A 19199-nucleotide genomic window follows, 5' to 3' on the forward strand; every position below is an offset into this window, starting at 1 on the left:
TGAGATGAGAGAATATTTTCTGCTATAAAGAAAATATTCTCTCATCTCACCGTAAATCTCAGCCACACTCCACAGACAGGAGGGCTGGGGTCAGCTCCTCAGAGGTGCCTCCTCTCAGCGGTGGTGCAGGAGACAGGCTGGGAAATGGAGCTCAGACTGCTCCTACAGAGCGCGGGAGGTGTGGGCTGGGTTTGGATCTGCTCAGCTAACCTGTTAGTTTGTGAGCTCTCCTCCTCAGAGGAGCAGAACCAGCTGCCAGGCGTCCGTGTGGAAGTTCCAGCCCTCCATGGCTGCCCTGTGGCCAGCAGGCTCTTTCTGTTCCGCACACTCATTCTCCCCACCGCGGCAAACGTCGCCTTCCGCTCCGGCCCATTTCTGTTCACACCCAGACTGGAAATCACGTGCCTTTGGAAAATCACCATCTGCCTAGAGAAGTCGGTGGATGTCAGCAGAACCTGGAGGGGAAGCAAGACCTCGCTGTCGCTCCGGCTGGAGAGGAGGAGACATCAGGGCCAAGCCTACATCTGCTCGCTGAACATCAACTTCGCTCCTCTTTTGTTTCAGCTGTAGTTGGGTGAGATCAATTACAGCAGGTGACAAACACAAGGAGACAGAAACACAGAGGCTGAGAGAAAAGAGGTAAGGAAACTCTTTCTTTTGGTAAGAGCCAGCCTGTTTTCGGGTTTTTTAATGCTATGAACTTTATTACTCTGCTCAAGTTGCTGTTTCGGCACGGATGGGTTGGTTTTGCCTCGCTTAAAGGTCTGTTGTAAAACCATCTTAAACCTTGGACTTGACAATACTTCTGGCTGTGCAATTCTCCAAGGCCTTTTAATTTTAACTAAAAACTGTTTGTCTCCCTGGAATTTTCTCTGAAAGAGGCATGAAAAAAGGGAGTTATGAAAAGCTCAACTTGCCTCAGAGGCTGGGGATCTCATGGATCTTTCAAACCCATATATAGGGAAATATGTCCTATGTGAGGGCCTGTCACTGGTGACTGCATATCCCCAAGGGCTGCAAACGCATTGGGAAGCAGCCCTCTACCAGCTGCCACTTGCTATCACCTTCTCCACGTACCCTGCAGGAAGGGGAACTTTATTCTAAAAAAAGCCTGCAAAAAATAAGAAGATGCCAGTCTCTAGCTAAGTAAGGATGCCTACTTACATCTGTACGTGCTGAGACTGGAGGGGTCTGTTCTGCTAATCCAGGCTGACTGGCTCACTGCCTGACACTAGCTGCCAATGCAGCCTGATCCATTAGCTCAGGGCTGAGTGAGCAGGATTTCTTGGAAAAAGAGGGATCCTTGCAATTTCAGGACAACAGAAAAGGGATTTGCTTTCCCCTCACATGGGCTGCTGTGCTGTTGAAAGCAGGAGTTTCATTTCTGGTTGAATTTTTCAACTTTCAGGTGGCGTATCCTCCTCAGCCTCCATCAGCCACCTCCAGATATTCCTCCACATGAGGGTTGAGTTCAGATTAATGCTCAGTGTTCTCCACTATGAACTCAACATCCCTGGTGCAGGTTAGAGTAGTAGGATCACAGAATGGCTTGGGTTGGGAGGGACCTTTAGAAAACATCTCATTCCAACACCCCTGGTGCAGGCAGGGACACCTTCCACTGGACCAGATCACTCAAAGTCCTTTCCAGCCTGGCCTTGAACACTTCCAGGGATAGAGCAGCCACAGTTTCTCTGGGCAACCTGTTCCAGTGCCTCATCAGTCTCTGAGTAAAAGATTTCCTCCTAACATTCGATCTAAACCAACCCTCTTTCAGTTTAAAACCATTCCTCCTTCTCTTATCACTATCTGACCATCTAAAACGTCGTTCCTCGTCTTTTTTACAAGATCCCTTGAAGTGCTGAAAGGCTGTCATGAGGTCTCCCTGACTCGTCCTTTGTCCCCCACAGTGTCACACAAACATGTCTGCCTGCAGCACAGCAGGGCTCTGCTCATCCAAGGTGAGCATCCACCTCATCCCCACTAGAGGTTCTTGAGCACCCAGGGACGGTGCCCACCTGACCTGCCACAGCCTCACGTGGGGACCCTGTATTCACCAGAGGAAGACTGGGGAGGGATGAGACCCAAATGTCCTCCCAAGCACACACAGGGCTCGGGAGGCTGATGAAGGAGCTGATTTCAGAGTGCATCACAGTGCCTTGATTAGTCACAGCCTCTGGGGGTTTTAGGCAGGTCTTGGCTTCCCCTCCAGCCAGAAGGGAGCAGCCTGGGCTGTGGAGATGGAGCCACTTCTTGTGGCCTCCACGTGTTTCCAGGCATGTGACTGGGCATGGGGGTACTTCATGGCTGAGGGGAGCTCAGCTGGTGCTGACACAGTGACACCACCACCCTCCTTGTCCTGATGGTGGGACCTCTCCTGGGGAGGATCAGCTGCTTTCACCTGTGTGACCCCATGGATCCTGCTCCAGCGCCTCCCTCTCCCAGGGGTTCCAACAGGAGGAGGGCATCTGCTCTTGGATGAGCAGAGATGCTCAGGAGGAAATGAGGGAGGGTCAAACAGTCCAGGGGGACAGCAGGGACCATGAAATGACCTTCACTGCTGTCATAATTTTGCTCTCTACTGGCCATCTTCATTGCACTTCGTCTCTTACCCTGCGCGCTGCTCACCTGACATTTGCTTTAACGTTAAGGAGTAAATTCAAAGAAACCACTATTTGGTAAAAGAGCCAAGTCAGCTTTGTTTCAGATTTTTAAACTGAGAGAAGAAGAGAGGTGAACCCCTTCAGCCCAGAGCCCCACAGCTGAGCCTAACTCCGAGCAGGGCAGGACGCAGCTGCACCCCGAGCCCTGGCCCGGCAGGCAGCACAGGGGAAATGCCACAGCAGCGGAAGCTGAGGAGGGGAGGGAGGGCTGGGGCCCCCCCACCCTGACAGAACGAGCTGCTGCCAGATCAAAAGCACAGCCACAAACAAGAGCGAGAAGAGAAACCAAAACCGCGCTGCAAGGAAGAGGCGCAGGGACGCACCGAGAGAAGGACACGGCCTGCTCTGCATCAGGAGCGGCTGCCGAGTTTTTATTTATTGGGGTTTTTTAAATTTAAGTTTCCTCCTGTGTTATGCCAGTGCCAGCCTGTGGAGAGGTCTCTGTAGCCATCACCCACTGGGGTTTGGTACTGGAGGAACCGAGGGGCTGCCAGCCCTGCTCCCAAGCAGATGTTCTCCAGGCATGACTTGGTCCTGCAGGCATCATTCTCTGAAGCAAGCCCACTCACTACCTCAGCTCTCCTTTTCCTATCCCTCAGAGAGGCAAGGATCATTAAAATAAGTCAAGAAGGAAATTAAACCAGTTTAATAAGAGGGGGAAGTTAAAATGAAAAGGAAATCAATGTTCACTTGGGAGGGAGCCCTGCTCCTCCGTTGCTAGATGTGCTAATAAATCAAGTATGCCTGGACTCTTTCTGGCACAGAGGCCAGCTGGCATGAGATGGTCTGGGCTATTAAACTCACTTAACCTCCAAAATGAACTGGCCACATGCCAGCCACCTAATGGGAGAGGTCCCTGGCCCATGCTAACACCTAAATTCATCCCAAGAGTTGCTCGGGAGAGCGAGAGCTGTCCCCGGCCAAAAATGTGTCAGGAAATGTACTAGCAATTGAACAGGACTGATGAGTATGTTCCAGTGCCTGGGGACATTCTGTGACACCGCTTAATTTATGAGTACCACCGTAAGATGCAGCTGGGCTGCCTGTAAGGAGGCTGTGGGTCTGCTTCAAGCATCCGCTAATGAGAGCAGCTTGCTCGGGTAGCGCAGCGGAGCCTCGCTCGCTCAGATCCGCACACTCCGGAGCAGCCTCGCCTGCGATCTGGCCTGGAGGGATGCAGAAGGAGGCAGCAAGGCAGGGGGGAATAGGAAGTGGCGTGCATGAGAAGTAGAAATGAACAGGGGAAGAGGGAAAGTGTGCAAAAGAAATCCTAGCTGAAGGCAACCCATTTTTCCCCACTGATTTGTAACATGTAGGTGGTAACATCGCACTGTGGAGATCTGCCACAGAAATACAAAGATTAGTGTGAACAAAGTGGGAATGCAGAAGATGTGAAACCAAGAGAAGAAACAGAAGAACAAAGATGCATCAACCTGCATCTACCAAGATGCACAAGGTCAGCAGTTCACCAGTCCCACAGGGCTTTGGTTGTGTGGTTTTGCTCAATAACCAGGAAGAAAGAAGGCAAAGAACAACTGAAGCCATATGACAGGAGAAAAGAGATTCCCAGTCAAAACAAAATTATGAGGTGTGACTCAGCGATTTCATTAATTTTTACTTGTTCCATTACCTTCAGGTTTTATATAAAGTTTAATGACTTAAAAAATTTGAAACCCATCACTGAGCTGCTAATTCACAGATATTACTTTAGAGTGGGGGCTGACTTTTTCATCCCACAGGAACAGGTGATGTGAGATTTCACAGCAGGGATGAGGTTTCTCCTGTCACCTCAGGAATGGATCTTACTCAGGGCCCTGTGCCAGTTCTCAGTTATCGATGTTCCTTTGGAGTGAGATGCATACAGATGCCTTGTTAGTGCCCCTTTCTTTATTCTGTAGCTTAACCCAGCAAACTGCTTCATCACTGCCTCTGCATCTTGTTAGGAGTGATCTCCAATCATCTGGACTTGCTCCTTTGTTTTACAATTTTCGCAGAAAACAGATCATGCAAATATTTCCTGGCCTGGGGTGGGTTTTTTGTTTTGCATGAGGCAAGCCACAAGTCTCCTCTGACTGTGTCTTTGCCACCTGTTTCTCTTCTGATGGTGCATATGGCTGCTGTCTTGTTCTTGCACACATATTTTTCATCTGTGCATGTCTGTACATCGGTCTGGATGTCAGATGTTGTGCTGACCTGATCTCCATTTAAATGTAGCGCTGATGTTTTCATCTACTCTTTGATAGCTTCACATGCTCTGATCGTTAAATTAATTTCAGTATTAAATTATCCTCTAATAGAATACATTACACATAATATTGCACATCGTACATATAAATATTGTAGAAAATTATTCATGCATTTCTTTGGAGTTCAATCCCATTAAGACTCCAGCCTTCAGTCTGTCACACGCCTGACATGGGGACTGTCTGCTCTCAGAGAAGTGAGGTCACCTCACTGGCTTGCTCACTCCCCAGAGCATTTAAGCTGCTTGGCTTCCCTTCTGTGGTATATGCCTTGGTTTAGGGATGGAGAGCTCAGCAGTGTCCTTGCACCAGCAGCCATGGTCCCCTTCACCTTGTCACCCCACCCAGCTGCAGCTGTTACCAGCACTTGGTCTTTGCTGCAGTCAGAAGCTGGATTGAATTTGATAACTCAACATGATCATTAGCTTCCAGTTCCCACTTAAGGTTTTACTACCATTAATGCAACTTCTTCTTTTGGACCTCATTCCTGCCTTCTCCCCATAACTGGATTGAATTTGATAACTCACCTTAACATGACCATTAGCTTCCAGTTCCCACTTAAGGTTTTACTACCATTAATGCAACTTCTTCTTTTGGACCTCATTCCTGCCTTCTCCCCATACATTTAATTTTCATTCATTCCTAAGAATTCAAGCAGGTCTTTCCAACATCAGACTTGCTGGTTGTTGAGACTTTTAAGGTAATAAGTTAAAAAAAAAACAACAAACCCAAACCTGAAGAAAAATATTAATAACAGATGGCTATAATAGTAGAATCACAAAATTACACGTAAATATTTAAATGGCAAGGGACATTGGGAGGTCTCCAGTTAGTTCTCCTACTCAGAGCTGAGTTGACTCTAAAACTACAACATGTTGCTCAGGGCTTGACAAGGCAACTTCGGAGCGTCTCCAATGCTGGAGATTGCCTGGCATCTCTTGGCATCTATTCTGTTGCTGAACCACCTTCAGTGGGAAGAAAGTTTTCCTTCTATCTAGTCAACATTTCCCTGCTCAACATATGGCTGCTGCCTCCTGCTCCTCCCCTGTGCACATCTGAGAAGAATGTGGCTTATTCTTCTAGGTAATATCCATTAGATAATGGGAAACTGAAATTAGATCCCACTTTGGCTCCCTTCTCCCCATCAAGCCCAGTTTTCTGCCTCTCCCTGTATGTCAGGTGCTCCAACTTCCTCACCACCTCACTAGCCCTCCACTGAACTCTGTACAGTTTGTTGGCACCCTTCTTGTACTGGGGGCCCAAAACTGTACCCTGTATCCTAGATGAGACCTCAGGTGTGCCAAATAGAGAGAAATAATTACTTCGCTCTACTTCCAGCAGAGCTGGCTGTGCTCTTGCTAATGCAGCCCTGTATGTGTTTAGCTTTAATCTCTGCAAGAGTGATGATAACCCACCATAGAGAAGTAAAAAAGCACAGAACTCTTGGCAGTATAAACAGCTGCTGCCTGATGAATGCCAGAAACCTAGGGATGAGTAAAATGAAATGTTTATTACCAAACTCCAGGGGCATGCTGCAGATGGATTCTTTGCTGAAACAAAGGGCTCTGGTGACTTTCCCAATAAGCTTCCATTTTCCTGTGCTGAAGGATGGTGGGAGCTGACTGGGAACACAAGTCCCATCCATTGAGTTCTGAAAAATCAAACATCATTAATGGAGCATTTGGGTCTTCCAGGATAAGATCCCTTGGCAGTGACAACATTTCCAGCCCTGCTCTCTGCAGACGAGAGGAGCATTCCCAGCGATGGAGTCAAGCGGCACAGCCCTGAGCTGCACGCCTGCTGCCTTCCTGCTTCTGCATCTGAGTGAGTCCTGGGCCCAGCAAACCCTCATGGTTCTCACATCCCTTTCACAAGCCCCATAACACTCGGTGTATTTCTAGGCTCTTTCTGATGTGTGGTATAAGTTTCCTTACACGGTTTAGCTTTGGGACTCGGGTTGTTCCCAGCCTGCCTGCTGAGCCTGCCAGCCAAAACCAGGGTTTGGGGAGCTGCCCCCCAGAGATGCAGGAGTGGGGGTCCTGTGAGAACCAGGATACACACCAAGCTGAGTGGAAAATATGCCCTCCACATTGCCTCCAGCTGTCTGGGCAAAAACATATCTGTGATGCGCAACCACATCTGTGATGTGATCTTCAGAGTCTCATCACAGATCTGCCCTTGCAAATGGAAGGAGGGCTGACATATGCTGTCCTTCATTTGCTACCAGTAGAATAAATAAGTCTTATCCAGTGGAAAAGGGTTGTTTCAGTAAAATTGTTGACATTTCAACATTATGAATGATGGTCATTCCACCATAACTACCAAAGGTATTTTCCTTTTTTTCTGGATGTATGTGAAAGAGAATAACCAGGTAATAAGAGCTTGATTGATAGATTACTTGATTGATGATGTAAAGGAGTGACAAATTCAGAAATTGAGGATAATTTCAGTGTCTGGGAAAGGGAGGAGAAATATCAAACTATTTTTTGAGGGCTGGGAAGTGTTTACTGAGCCACCCTTCAGAAAGTGAACTTACGCCTTTTTTTGGGTGGGTAATGACTTTCAGGCCTGATGTCCAGTATGGCTCGCCAAAATGAACTCCAGACTGGGCTTACAGGAGGGGAGGTGACCCTGAACTGCACAGGCATACTTCCTGACTCACAATTACCTCGGGACATAGTTGTGAGCTGGAAGTACTCTGATACTCTTCTGTGGCGTATGGAAAAGAATAACAGATATTGGAAAAGTAAGGCTTCCAATTCATTACCCCTTCTCCCTTCACACAGCTGAGAAACCTCTTCCCTCCTAACCAAGCCTGTTTTCTCAAAAGAGCCAACTTTCATTACTGGCCGAGCTGACATCAAGATGCAGTATAAACAACTGTCCGTGTGGAATTTGAAGCTCTCCGACACCGGCATCTACACCTGTGAATATGGCACTCACAAAGTCCACACCTCACTGCACATCTTTAATTGTGAGTGAGTGGAGGCCTTTCAGTCATCAGGAGGGGAGGGAGGGGACCATAGAGCTTGGGGAGACATCTCTGCTGGCATTCTTTATCCAGCTGCATTTCTTCTGTCACAGTTCATTTCTCCTCCATCTCCAGAGCACATGTCTCTATGTTCTCCTTGCTGTAACACTTGTCTCTCTCTCGCAGGAAGAGGAGCTGACTTACTGGCTGTGCTTTTCTCTTTTTACAGTCATGATCCCTTCGGATGGGCATTTTCTGCAAAATGAAGTCCCTAAGCTGATTTTAAATCAAAGTTCACCCAGTTCTCTACCTGATCTCAGCATCACATTGTTTGACAGTAACAATAACAGAGTAACACCAGAAATACAAAACGAGGGCCGCCAAAACTACATAATAAATTTAAAGAAACTGGAGACTATGGACAGTGGGACCTGGGTGTGTCAGATCCATTCAGACTCTCCATTGATTAATCGGAACATCTCCTTTGCTGTGAAGGTATTAGGTATGTGACAACAAAAATGGAGCTCACACACAGACTTGGGAACCAGTGTTCCCTTCAGCTCATGAGTTTAACTTTTAATCTCCACATCCCAAGCACTGGTTGGGATGACTTCCCAGGGCTTCTGACAATGCAGCTTGGTGACTGTTCTGCTGCCTGAGCTCTGTTCAACTCTTGCACTCATTTTTCTCTCCAGGCTTGGTGAGGAAAAGATTGTCATTTCCTTGGGTCTGTTCTTCTCAGCTCTGCAGTGCTTGGGAGCTTTGGATCTTTCTGCTGTCTTATTCTCTCTTGGTTTAACCTTCCTGGAGGATGTCATGGCTTTTCTCCAAGTCCTTTTTAAACTGAATGCAGCGTGCCTCACTCTGGATCAAGGGCAGACATGGGGAAGCGTAACCATGGCTTTTCCTGCCTCTGTATTCCTTGTCCCTTCTAAATTCAGGTTTTGAGAATCCAGATTTGGAAAGAAAGTATGCAACTGTTGATAGTACTGTCATCTTGTCATGGCATCTGAACTCCCAGAAGATAAAGTGGAAAGAAGGTTTCACAGGAAAGCTGAACTGGAAACAACAGGAAAGTACAAAATCTCATGAGCTGCTTGATTTCAACATCACAGCACAAGGACAGCTGCACGAGACTAAAAAAAGCAACAACTTGCTGTTTGAGATACCTGAGAGAAAACCTGAAAGTACCATAGAAGTGAAGCTCCCCAAAGTCTATTTCAACCATTCTGGCCAGTACCAGTGCCAGCTGGAGTACCAAGGAAGACATGCACAGAGCAAGATAGAGCTGGTGGTGATGAAAGGTGAGAGGAAGGATGAGAAGTGGGTCATGAAGAGGAGGAGCTGCAGAAACCTGCAAGCCCCAAAGGCATGGATGGACCCACCTTCCCATCCCCTCACTCACATGTGCTCTTTTTGCCTTTACAGTCTCAGCTAACCCTGCTGGGCCACTCTCCAGAGGGGCCAATATGATCTTGACCTGCCAGGTCGCTGGACCGCTCGCTCCCGATGCCTCCTTGCGCTGGGAGCGTGTGAATGGCACTAAGATGGACATTAAGAACTCAAAGCAGCGTGAAGCAAAGTTGGAGGTGAACATCAGCGCTGCAGGGCTGTGGAGCTGCCACCTCATAGAAGACGGTGACAAAAAGATCAGCTTTCATTACCACGTGGGTATGGAAATTAGCATCACATCCCTGCCCCAGCCCTAGAGCTATAAGATTCTATTTGTTCTGTGTCTAAATACTTGCATCCTCCCACAGAGGAAGCTTCTGTTTGGATGAACTATGTGATAATTGGAGCAAGCATTGGAGGCAGTTTATTGGCGTTTGCCCTTGGGTGCCTGTGCATCATCAGTGGTACAAGCTGGCATCGGAGAAGGGTGAGTGCCACGGTCCCTGTGAAAGGTGCAGAGATTACTGGCTCTCCAAATCACAGGAGGAGTCAGATTTCCTGTCTGGGTGCAGGGCAGCACAGACAAAGGGTCAATCCTTAGACTCAAGGTAAGTTTTTGAGATGGGCAGTCTGCAGATGTCAGACAGCACTTTACTACCACTTCAGAGGAAAGCATTTGAAGCATAAAAATATCCAATTGTTCTTTGTCCCTTCTCTCCTGGCAGCAACGGGCAAAAAGGATGGCACAAGCAAGACAACACTTGCGGGAAAACAAGACATGTCAGTGTCAACAGTAAGTGGCAATGAGGGCACCCCAAATGGGCAAAGACTGTTTTCAAGAGAGGAGCTGGATGATTGAGCGGGGAGAAATTGAACTTGAGCCTCTTTGGTGAAACAGTACAGCTGCATTTCAGCATTTTCAGCTCTTACTCATGTTAAATCCTGCTTAAGAATTATGAGCTATGCTAAATCCCACACCCATGGTAGCACTGTGCTGGGAAATTTTGAGCAGAGTTGTTTCACTCAAATTATCTTAGTGTTGAGAGATGCTAGCCAAACCCAAGCAGGAGTTCCAAAATCATTTGGTAGGGTCCACAGTGATCTGAGATCCGGATATCTAGGCTGTGGAGGTGGAAGGCACACAATCAAACACAAAGATGAAACACAAATTTTAAAAATCCATTATGTCCAAAATTTAATTCCAGCTCTGCTAGAGCATTGCTGGACAGCATTTGGTGAAAATTGCCAATAACTTCCCAGGAATGACATAAGAGGAGGAAAAAAATCACAGACCAGTCTGATTTGTACCCTGTCCTAAAGGCCTTGGGTAATGTGAAATACACCATCATGTCATGACCCTTTTCATGGGAGCAAGGATTTCTCAGCAGAGAACCTGCCCTTTTCCATGTCTTTAAGCTTATATGGTATCAGGCATTAGAAGCAGCTGTTGGAAACACTGACAGCCATTCTGTCACTGGAAGTGGAGCACGAAGAGAAGTATAAATGGCTGCATGAACAAGTTCAATGAATGAGAACCAGACTTCTGCTTCATTTTCACCAGTGACATTGGCAAATTGGGATAGTTTCATCTAATTTTTTTTCACTGTCACCAAGGATTCAGTGAGGATGTTTATTGGCAAATACTGCATCACAGCTGGGATGTATATGTGGTGAAGAGCATAACCTGTGTCAAAAAATTCACCGTGCTTTCACCTACATTTTGTCAAGGTTAAAAAATAATCCCCATAAAGAGAGGACAAATTCTGTACAGATCCATCAAAATCTAGATAAATCTGTGCAGTACAAGTGCTGATACTGTTGTTCCCTAACTCTCTTTGCTAAGTAAGCAGCTTGGTGTAACTGAAACCTAAACTGCAGCCGTGTGAATGCTCAAGTAACTGTTTGCATCCTCAGCTACAGAGGCAGGCAGTCATTCTCTATGCAAAAAAAAGTGGGGGGTGGTACCTCATGTAGTACTTTTCTCTTGCAGCCGGCCGAAAAAGTAATACTGCAGCACTGGCATCACAAGGACTGATGAAGTCTCTGCCTGTACCTAACCACCTGGCAGCCCACAGTGCGCTGTGAATCCATCTCCCATTCTCCTGTTTTAATGTAGTTCTTTATTCCTTCATCATTTCCCCAATCTAACGCCATGGAGGGAGGTTGTCTGGCTAGGAGCCAAGGGACCAGACAAGAAGCCCCGAGGGGTTATGATTGATCCTCAGTGCTATAATGAGAGATGCTGAACAGAAGATATGTGTGTATATATGTATATATACACACACATATATATAATATGCTTGTATTTTGTTCATGTACTTAATTTGACCTTCTTGTGGAACCAATTTTATGCGCTTCTTTTATCTGCCTGAGTGACAATAAATTACTTTGGGGTTGGGAGTTATTTTTTGCAAGCTGGACTACATTTTTTTTCTGAAGCACTCTTGTCTGGTTCAAATTCACATTTCTCTCTTTCCTGCTAGGATGTGGAATGCTGATTCTCACTATCTCCAACCTCCCTGGCTGCCATGAGCCTTCCTTAATGCAACAGATCTTTGCTCTCTGTGAAACCTCTCTGTCCATGCTCATTTCCTGGGCACTCTGTGCCCTATCTCCCCCTAGACCTACATATCTGATCCCCCATATCTATCCTTCAGCCAGTAGCTTTCACCTCTCCCATAACAAGCTAACAAACAAGTAAAAACAGCACATTCAGTGGGATAATTCAGAACTAGTTTTATCAGGAGAGTAGCCCACGATACCAATAGATCCTGGAAGTCAGAGCCCGAAGCAGTGCTTACCTAGAAGGTAAGTTTGGGAAGGGGATGAGAAAGTAATATCCTAGGGGAACAAACCAGCCTTGAACTGCCCGGTCCCACAGAGTGCCAAAAGCAGATGCTTCTGAGAAAGCCACTGAAATTATTTCTCACTGAATGACCCCCTTTTTTTTGGCTCAAGGAGATGAGAAGAGGGAGTGAAAAGCCCAGGAAATTTCAGATGGAACTAAAAGCATGTTGCAGAGACGACAGAATGTCCTGAAAGAAAAATGCTGTTAAAATATGTACACAGAAGTCTGGTGTTTATAGAAGTTACTCCACTGTCTGTCTGCTAGTGGCAGGTCAAAAAGGCCTTGAGGTCCCGCAGCTGTCACTGGCTGCAGTCCTGGCTTGTTTGTCTGTGCTGGCCTTGCTGGGGACAGGCACAGAGGGGCACTGGGCTGTGGAAGGGCTCCCTGTGGTGAAGACCCTGCTGCTGGAGGAGGGGTTTTCTGCCAGCCCCACGCTGTTACTGGCAGACAGCACACAGGCAGCAACAACGGCCCAGGCAGCACCTGTGAGCCCGGGAAACCCTCCAGCCCACAAGCCCTGGAGGGGGGACACAGCCCAGGCAGCTGTGCAGCAGGTGTGGGCCCCACTGGTGTCAGGTCTGCTCCTCCACCGCCATCCTCACTCAAACAGGAGTGACAAAGGCCCACACTAACATCACTTTCCTTCCATAGCTCGTGCTTGCATGCACACAACTGCACTAATTTTGCAAAATCCTGCGTATCATGGTGCGTGCAGTTGCTCCTCCTGCTCCTGTCCTGTCCCTGAACTGCCAGCATGCCTTGGGAGCCAGTTGTGGCACATCAATCTGCTAAACAAGGCATGATCATGGTTTAAGGACAGGTCCATTTTAGGAGCTGTATGTGGGAAAATGAGGGCAAAGTCAGTGGTGGTCTCTGTAATGGCCATGCCAAACTGTCTGACACAATCCCCTCAACAAAAAACTACCCCCGTTTCTGCAGTCCAGACTCTTCACCTTAAATGACTGCTTGAGTACCCAAACTCACACGGGTATTTGGAGCACAGGGGTCATCCTGTACCACCTGATATACCTGGATGGGACAAAAAAATCAGGCTGGGTGAACATCTGTTGGGAGCTCCTTTAGCACTGCAGCCATCTTCAGCAGTTCAGATGCTCAACTGAGGTTCTGACAGCTGAAAAACCACCTCTTTACCAAAAAACACCAGCCTTGACTTTTTCAGCAAGAGAATCAGCCTGACAATAAAAGATTAAGCTAATAGGGCTTATTAAAAACCTTGTGTCCCAGTTTCAGCCAGCGTAGAGTTAATTTCTTCTCAGCACAGGGTCCATCAAACCTGGCCTGTCCAGGATAAAATGCATGGGTAGCAGACAATGCCAGCAGCAGTGGCTCGGAGAACACGGAGGTGCCTGAGCTGCCTGACAGCTGTCAAAGCCAGGACGCCACTCTCCTCTCTTGCACAGGCTGGAGGAGGCACGCTAAGTCCTCACAAGTGACCAAATGTCCCCATGCACAGCTGGGACCCACCTGCAAGGAGCACTGAGGCTCACATGGATGCAGAAGGTCCCTCTGTCTGCTCCCAGGCGGCCTGGTTAGCGTGGCAGCAGATGTGGTGGTGCCATGGGATGTCTGTAAGCACACAGCTGCATCCACAGATGCACAGCTTCCAGTTCTCCCATCTGCGTGAGTGTAACAGAAATGACAGCCTTCCTCAACACTGCACAGTTCCTCAGCGGCTCTCCTGATCTCTAAAGTTGTGACCCTGCCCTACTCTATTTGAATCTCACCTGCAAGCACAAACCACTGTAGGCTCTAATCTTATAAATCTCTTTTTTGGCAGCTCTCCTGTCTGTGTCTTTTCATTTTCCTCCTTTGTTCCCTAGATGCACGGACTGCCCTGATTGAGAGAAAAGTCATTCACAGAGTGAGTCCTGGTGGGACTTCGCTCTCCATCTGAGCGCAATACTGAAATCTTTAGTGTGGGCTTCAAGGTAGCACAGAGGTAGAGATTCAAACCAGATAAGAACAAGCTCGCACAAAACATGTCAAAGTAGATGAGTCTCTAGCTGGAATGGAGTGCAGCTACATCTTGCTCAAGCCAGGCCTTTAGAGGCTGTCTTCCATGTATCCTGGTTCTCCTTCTCAGGAAGTGTTGAGGACTTCTCCCTTTGCTGGGTGTGACAAAGGTGTATCTACACTATGCAATGGAAGTAATGCCTCTGCATGACACAAACCACAGCAGTAAACAACCCTGCAAAGCAGCAAACACAATGACAGACTTATTTTATCATGTGGTGACAGCTCATCAGAGTAGCCCTGAGATGATGGCATACATGGCAATACTTACAAAATGACAATGTCAGCAAGAGCTCTGTGTAGTGGAAATACCACAGAAAGCATGGGTTTGGAAAAATATGCGAAGTGCTGATTTTTCCTACTACATCAGTCTTCCTGGTACTACAGTTCCCCATGTTTCTGGGCTGCAGAAGGGACATGCTTCAGTCCTTTGCACCAGCTCCAGCACATGGTCCTCAGTCAGGATCCACAGACCTCCTTGCTCCAGTGGAGGGAGGAGGTTGGACACAGCTGAGGATATACTGCCCTGTCCAGTTCTGCTGAGCTAGAAACACAGGGGCTGAAATAACCCCGTCCCACAGCGCTAGCTCCCCAAGCCCCTCCTGCTTCCCAGTTTATTTCTGCTGCCCTCTGAGTGCAACGTGAGGCGGTGATTTGGTGGATGCTGTCAGCCCGGATCTGCCGAGGCGATCCATGTGACTCATGCTCCCCGCAGGCTCTGCAGCAAAGCACTCGCATCCCTCAGCCTTCAGAGCCAAATGACCCCGTGTGTTTCTTTCCATGTTCCCAAGGTCTAGAAGGGAAAAAGCTGTGCACTTCAGCCTCTTCTAATTCCTTTTTATCTTGGGGATGGGAAGGGGGGGATGGGAGAGGAAGGGCAGTATTCAGTGTCCATTTGAATGGCTCATTAGCCTAACGCAGCTGCAGAAAGAGCAGCTCCCATCCACCCTTCTCAAAGGTGAGGGCAAAGCTGGAGTACCAGACTCTTCCAAGATGTTCGGCTGTGGTCTGGTTCTTTTCTGAGAGTATTCCCACGTGTGTGTTTCCTAGGAGGAAGCCCAGGGTCTGTAAGTGTGCTCACCTCTGAGCAACACATCCAAACCCAGCCTTTGCCTCATGCATGCCAGCATCCTTCCTTGGCATCCCCCCTGAAGAAGCCCTTGGCTCTCCTTCAGTTTATTTTTCAGCCAGCTTGGCCAAGTCTTAGAGGTACTTCCAGATTTGGAGAATGACAGAACAGCAGAATAAGAGGTGGTGGCAGAAATTGCCTCACTGGCAAGGCATCAAAAAGGAAGAAAGGAGAAACCCCAGCTCCTCAATGCTTCAGCACCAGCTGGCTCTTGTCAAGGTGCCTGTTTCAGGCTCCAGTGCTGGGAAGTCCCTCCTCTGAGCTTGTCCGTGTGCTGTGTGGAGATGAGGCTCTGGACACGGACAGCAGTAACAGGGATGCTGGCTGTGTGAGGACCGTGGCTCCTGAGAGGCCAGCATGCCACCTGAAACAACCAGGGGAGCCAGAGAGCTTCCCTGGCAGGAGCCAGCTGCATCCAGCATGTCAGCAGTGCTCCTGAAAGCCCAGGCTATATTTGAATTAAATGATTGTTCTGGCCTTGGGAAACCTCAAACATACCTAGAGAAGCTAGAGGTAAAATGAAAATTGTAATTCAGTGCTACAAATTTAAAGCAAAGAAGTAATTTTAGCTCCTTCCAGATATTGTGGGTTCCCAGAGTAATGATTCAAGAGCTCCTAATTATCTTTTCTGTGTATGAGAACAAACAAGTAAGTGTTCGGTAATTTTGGAAAGCAGCATAATTAAATTCTGAAATGACAGTTTTACATCTTTTACAGACTGGAATTCACTGAGCTGGGATATCAGTGGTGCCACAAGAGCAAGAGGGATGAAAAAGGGGTCCCTAACACGCAGAAGAGAAGAATACACAAAGCATTACACTGGATGGGAAGGGGGATGGGAGGAAGAAGAAGGACATACAGACCTCTGCAAAATAGCATGCAGCATCACAACATCATATATTTGACAAGGCTACTCTGGCAATTCCTTTTCTTATGGTAAATATCATATACAAATATTTATGTACATGGCAGAGGAAAAAAAAATATTCTGAGGGTGCCCAGCGGTGTAAGCAAAACCATTCAGTGGTAAATAGGCATCCCCGAGTCCAAATCCTAGTTTATACATTGTGAACCCTAAGTATTTCTGTGAAGCTCATAACCAGCACTAGTCATCTGTCCCCTGATGAGAGCTATTATCTATTGCCCATTTTGCAGACGATATATCCGAGAAATCTCACTAAATCTTCCTCTAAGGTGCTAGAAATAGAACCTAAGGTTTGGATATGACAAATCTACATTGCAGTCGCTGTCATTGGAGGGAGATGCTTGGCTGGATTCTTGTTAGCCATTAACCACACCCTGCCAGAGAGCCAGGAAGGATGCCAGGAAACCTGCTTGCAAGCACACCAATGTAGCCTCACAGGAGGCTGTGTAAGTCGTGTTGGGGCTCTGAGGGTGGATTTAATTGCATCCATGATCTGTGAGAAACATATGAAACCTCCCATGGTCCCTATCAAAGTCCTGAGTAAGAGCTGCAAACCATCAAAACCCTGTGAAGCACATTTGGCTGTCGTGTAAATGCTTCTGCTCTTAGGATTCTGCTGTTTGTTCCTTGGTTAATGAGCTCTGTTCCTTTAAGGATCCAAGGTACCTCTGGGAAGTGCATTTCCCTGGACCTGCAGAGCTGCTGTCCAGAAATAACTGATCTTTATGCAGTGAACTTTTCCAGAAACCATTTAATGCCACGACATTGTTTCTTCAGGCCTGGATGCTTTAGACTATTTTAGTGAGCTGAGACTTTAGACAGCAGGTTGCTGGTCAGAGTACAGCCTTACCCTGTAGGAATTAAAAAATGCTCCCAGCTGTGTCAGTCCTCCGAAGAGATGAGTCTTCTAGCCTGGACTTCCTAGATACACAGGGAATCCTGCACTGTGAGGCTTCAGGATTTCCAGAGCTGAGTATTGGTGCTCCTTTGCATGTGCATGGTCAATATGCAGCATATACACACCTGCAACACCCCTCTTACAAAAACCAGTGAAACCAGATGTCTGGAAATCTTTAAAACACATTTAGATGAGAGGAGATGGATGGACAAGCATCTGCTTGGGAGTGTGACAGCCCTAAGGTAAGAGCTCTTCTTCTGACAGAGTTTGTTCTGCTTCACAGTAAATCTTCAATTTTTTTGCTTTCATTCAAAGTAATAACCCAGACTAACTTGCAAACACAAGAAGCTTCCTTGAGACTGGAGGACTCTTACCATCCAGCTCTGCTCACCAATTTCTGTCAGGTAGCCTAAGCCATGAAGAGATGCTGGGCTGCAGGTTGTCCCTTCCTGTGTGGAGAGGAGGCAGGCAGACAGTACAGAAAGTGCTGGAAGCTTGCTTTGCTGTTTCCCTGAGAGAACACGAGGATGTATTCACCCACACAAGCAGGCTAACAATTCATGCTAAGGAGACTCAGCTCCTGAATCAGAGGAGGACGGTGATGTGGAAGCTATCACATTAAGCAATTCATCCAAATGACACAACTGAAGCTGCACAAATGTTTACATTTGTGGATAAAGACCTTCTCACTTCAAGGCATAAACCTCCCACAAATGATACAGGTTGAAAAGTGACATGGGGGGCCACTACTGTCCTTTCTCACTTCGTTGGCTCCTGCTGTCGCTGGACTGGCGACTGAGCTGAACCACCTCAAGACTGTTCCTCTGTGGGAGTTCCCCACGCCAAAGAAAAGCCATATCATGGCAGCATTGTCACCACCTGTCTTCCCCAAAAATATCTCTTACCACCTACCTGATACCAAGCTGGATCTATTCTAGTGGTTCCTCATTCTGCTCACTGTCTCCTAAAGAGACCCTACTCACAACAGCTACTGCAATGCAAATCTCTTTTTTACCTGGAACTGCCTTTGCTGCTGCCCCTGGGCTCAAGAACCAGCACTACCTTCAGCTTTCTTCCTCAGGAGCCTCTCCCTCTACTGATCCTACAAATCTTAGATGACATTCCTTGCTATCTAAGACATTTGGGGTCACTTCAGCCAATATTGAGAATGATAAATGAAATCTGCCCTGTCAGCAGGATGATAAATCCTGGGTCCGTAGGTCCTCTTTAACAAACAGGGTGGTGAGGCAGGAGCAGATCTGTAGAGGGAAGCAGCTGATGATGAAGACTTGTTGGCCACACTATAAATGTCTGGGGACTTACTCCAGACTAGCCCTAGCCCAAAGCAAAGCTGAATTCTCATAGTGGTCAGAGTACATCTGCTGCACATCTTGCAGGTCCTTTCACCTAAATTGTTCATGTTCTCCTGATCCAAACTGAGGTGCTAATGCAGCTGCACACTAACTGTCCACCAACACAGATTCCTATCCCAGTTCTGATGGAGGAAAGGAGGACAGAGATATTGGCAGATCACAGGCCCTAAAATGAATGAAGACAAGGAAGGTATTGGTGCCTTCACTCCAGTAGCAAGACGGGTAACAGGAAAGTGAGATGTCTTTTGTCTTGTGAAGACTTTCTAGCCAGGATTGTCCTGCCTGAGATGACGCAGCTGGACGGGGAGCTTTACCCCTCTGACATGACCAAACCATTGCTCTGAGCGCTACTCCCACTCTATCTCCTGTCCTGTCTTCTCCCTTTCCCCTGCCTGTAGGACCACGCTGTTGGCTGGGGATAGAAGAGGCCACCACAGCAGCTGTGCAAACCGAGGCACCCTGGGCATCCGATGCTCTGGTCACTCGCCCTCCAAGCGCCCTTTGCAGCACCAGCTCTTTGCCTTTCCCCTCACTTCGCACCCATCTCCCCCACATCTCGGGGGGCCGAGTCGGCCCGTGGGGCAGGAGGGCTGCACACGACGGGCAGCGCCCGTGCCCGGGCCGTGTCCGAGCGGGGCTCCGGGAGCACGGCGTGGCGCAGCCCGCCCCGTCGCCGCGGCCCGTCGGGAGCAGCGGAGGGGCCGGTGCCGGGGCGGGGGCCGGTGC

General features: G+C 47.9%; 1 protein-coding gene across 2 annotated transcripts; it reads left to right on the forward strand.

Annotated features, from left to right (window-relative positions):
- Positions 1–381: 381 nt before the first annotated feature.
- Positions 382–11658, forward strand: CD4 (CD4 molecule). Of its 2 annotated transcripts, XM_039717950.1 has the most exons (10): positions 383–639; positions 6598–6727; positions 7470–7649; positions 7734–7877; positions 8104–8376; positions 8816–9178; positions 9303–9545; positions 9635–9753; positions 9992–10059; positions 11257–11658. In XM_039717950.1, exons 2-10 carry the CDS (start codon positions 6667–6669, stop codon positions 11270–11272), a joined length of 1467 nt encoding a protein of 488 aa, XP_039573884.1. In that variant the 5' UTR covers positions 383–639; positions 6598–6666; the 3' UTR covers positions 11273–11658. The 2 variants fall into 2 exon arrangements, with proteins under 2 accessions (XP_039573885.1, XP_039573884.1); XM_039717951.1 differs by lacking the exon at positions 8104–8376 and having other exon boundaries at positions 382–639.
- The last annotated feature ends 7541 nt before the right edge of the window (positions 11659–19199 follow it).

This window comes from Passer montanus, unplaced genomic scaffold (assembly GCF_014805655.1).
Source record: "Passer montanus isolate IOZ18808 unplaced genomic scaffold, ASM1480565v1 scaffold39, whole genome shotgun sequence".
In the NCBI taxonomy this organism is placed as follows: domain Eukaryota; kingdom Metazoa; phylum Chordata; class Aves; order Passeriformes; family Passeridae; genus Passer; species Passer montanus.

Coding starts and splice junctions, on each gene's coding strand:
- CD4 (XM_039717950.1), top strand. CDS start 6,667: ATGGAGTCAAGCGGCACAGCCCTGAGCTGCACGCCTGCTGCCTTCCTG. Junction 8,377..8,815: donor CTTTGCTGTGAAGGTATTAG/GTATGTGACAAC, acceptor TTCTAAATTCAG/GTTTTGAGAATCCAGATTTG. Junction 9,754..9,991: donor CAAGCTGGCATCGGAGAAGG/GTGAGTGCCACG, acceptor CTCTCCTGGCAG/CAACGGGCAAAAAGGATGGC.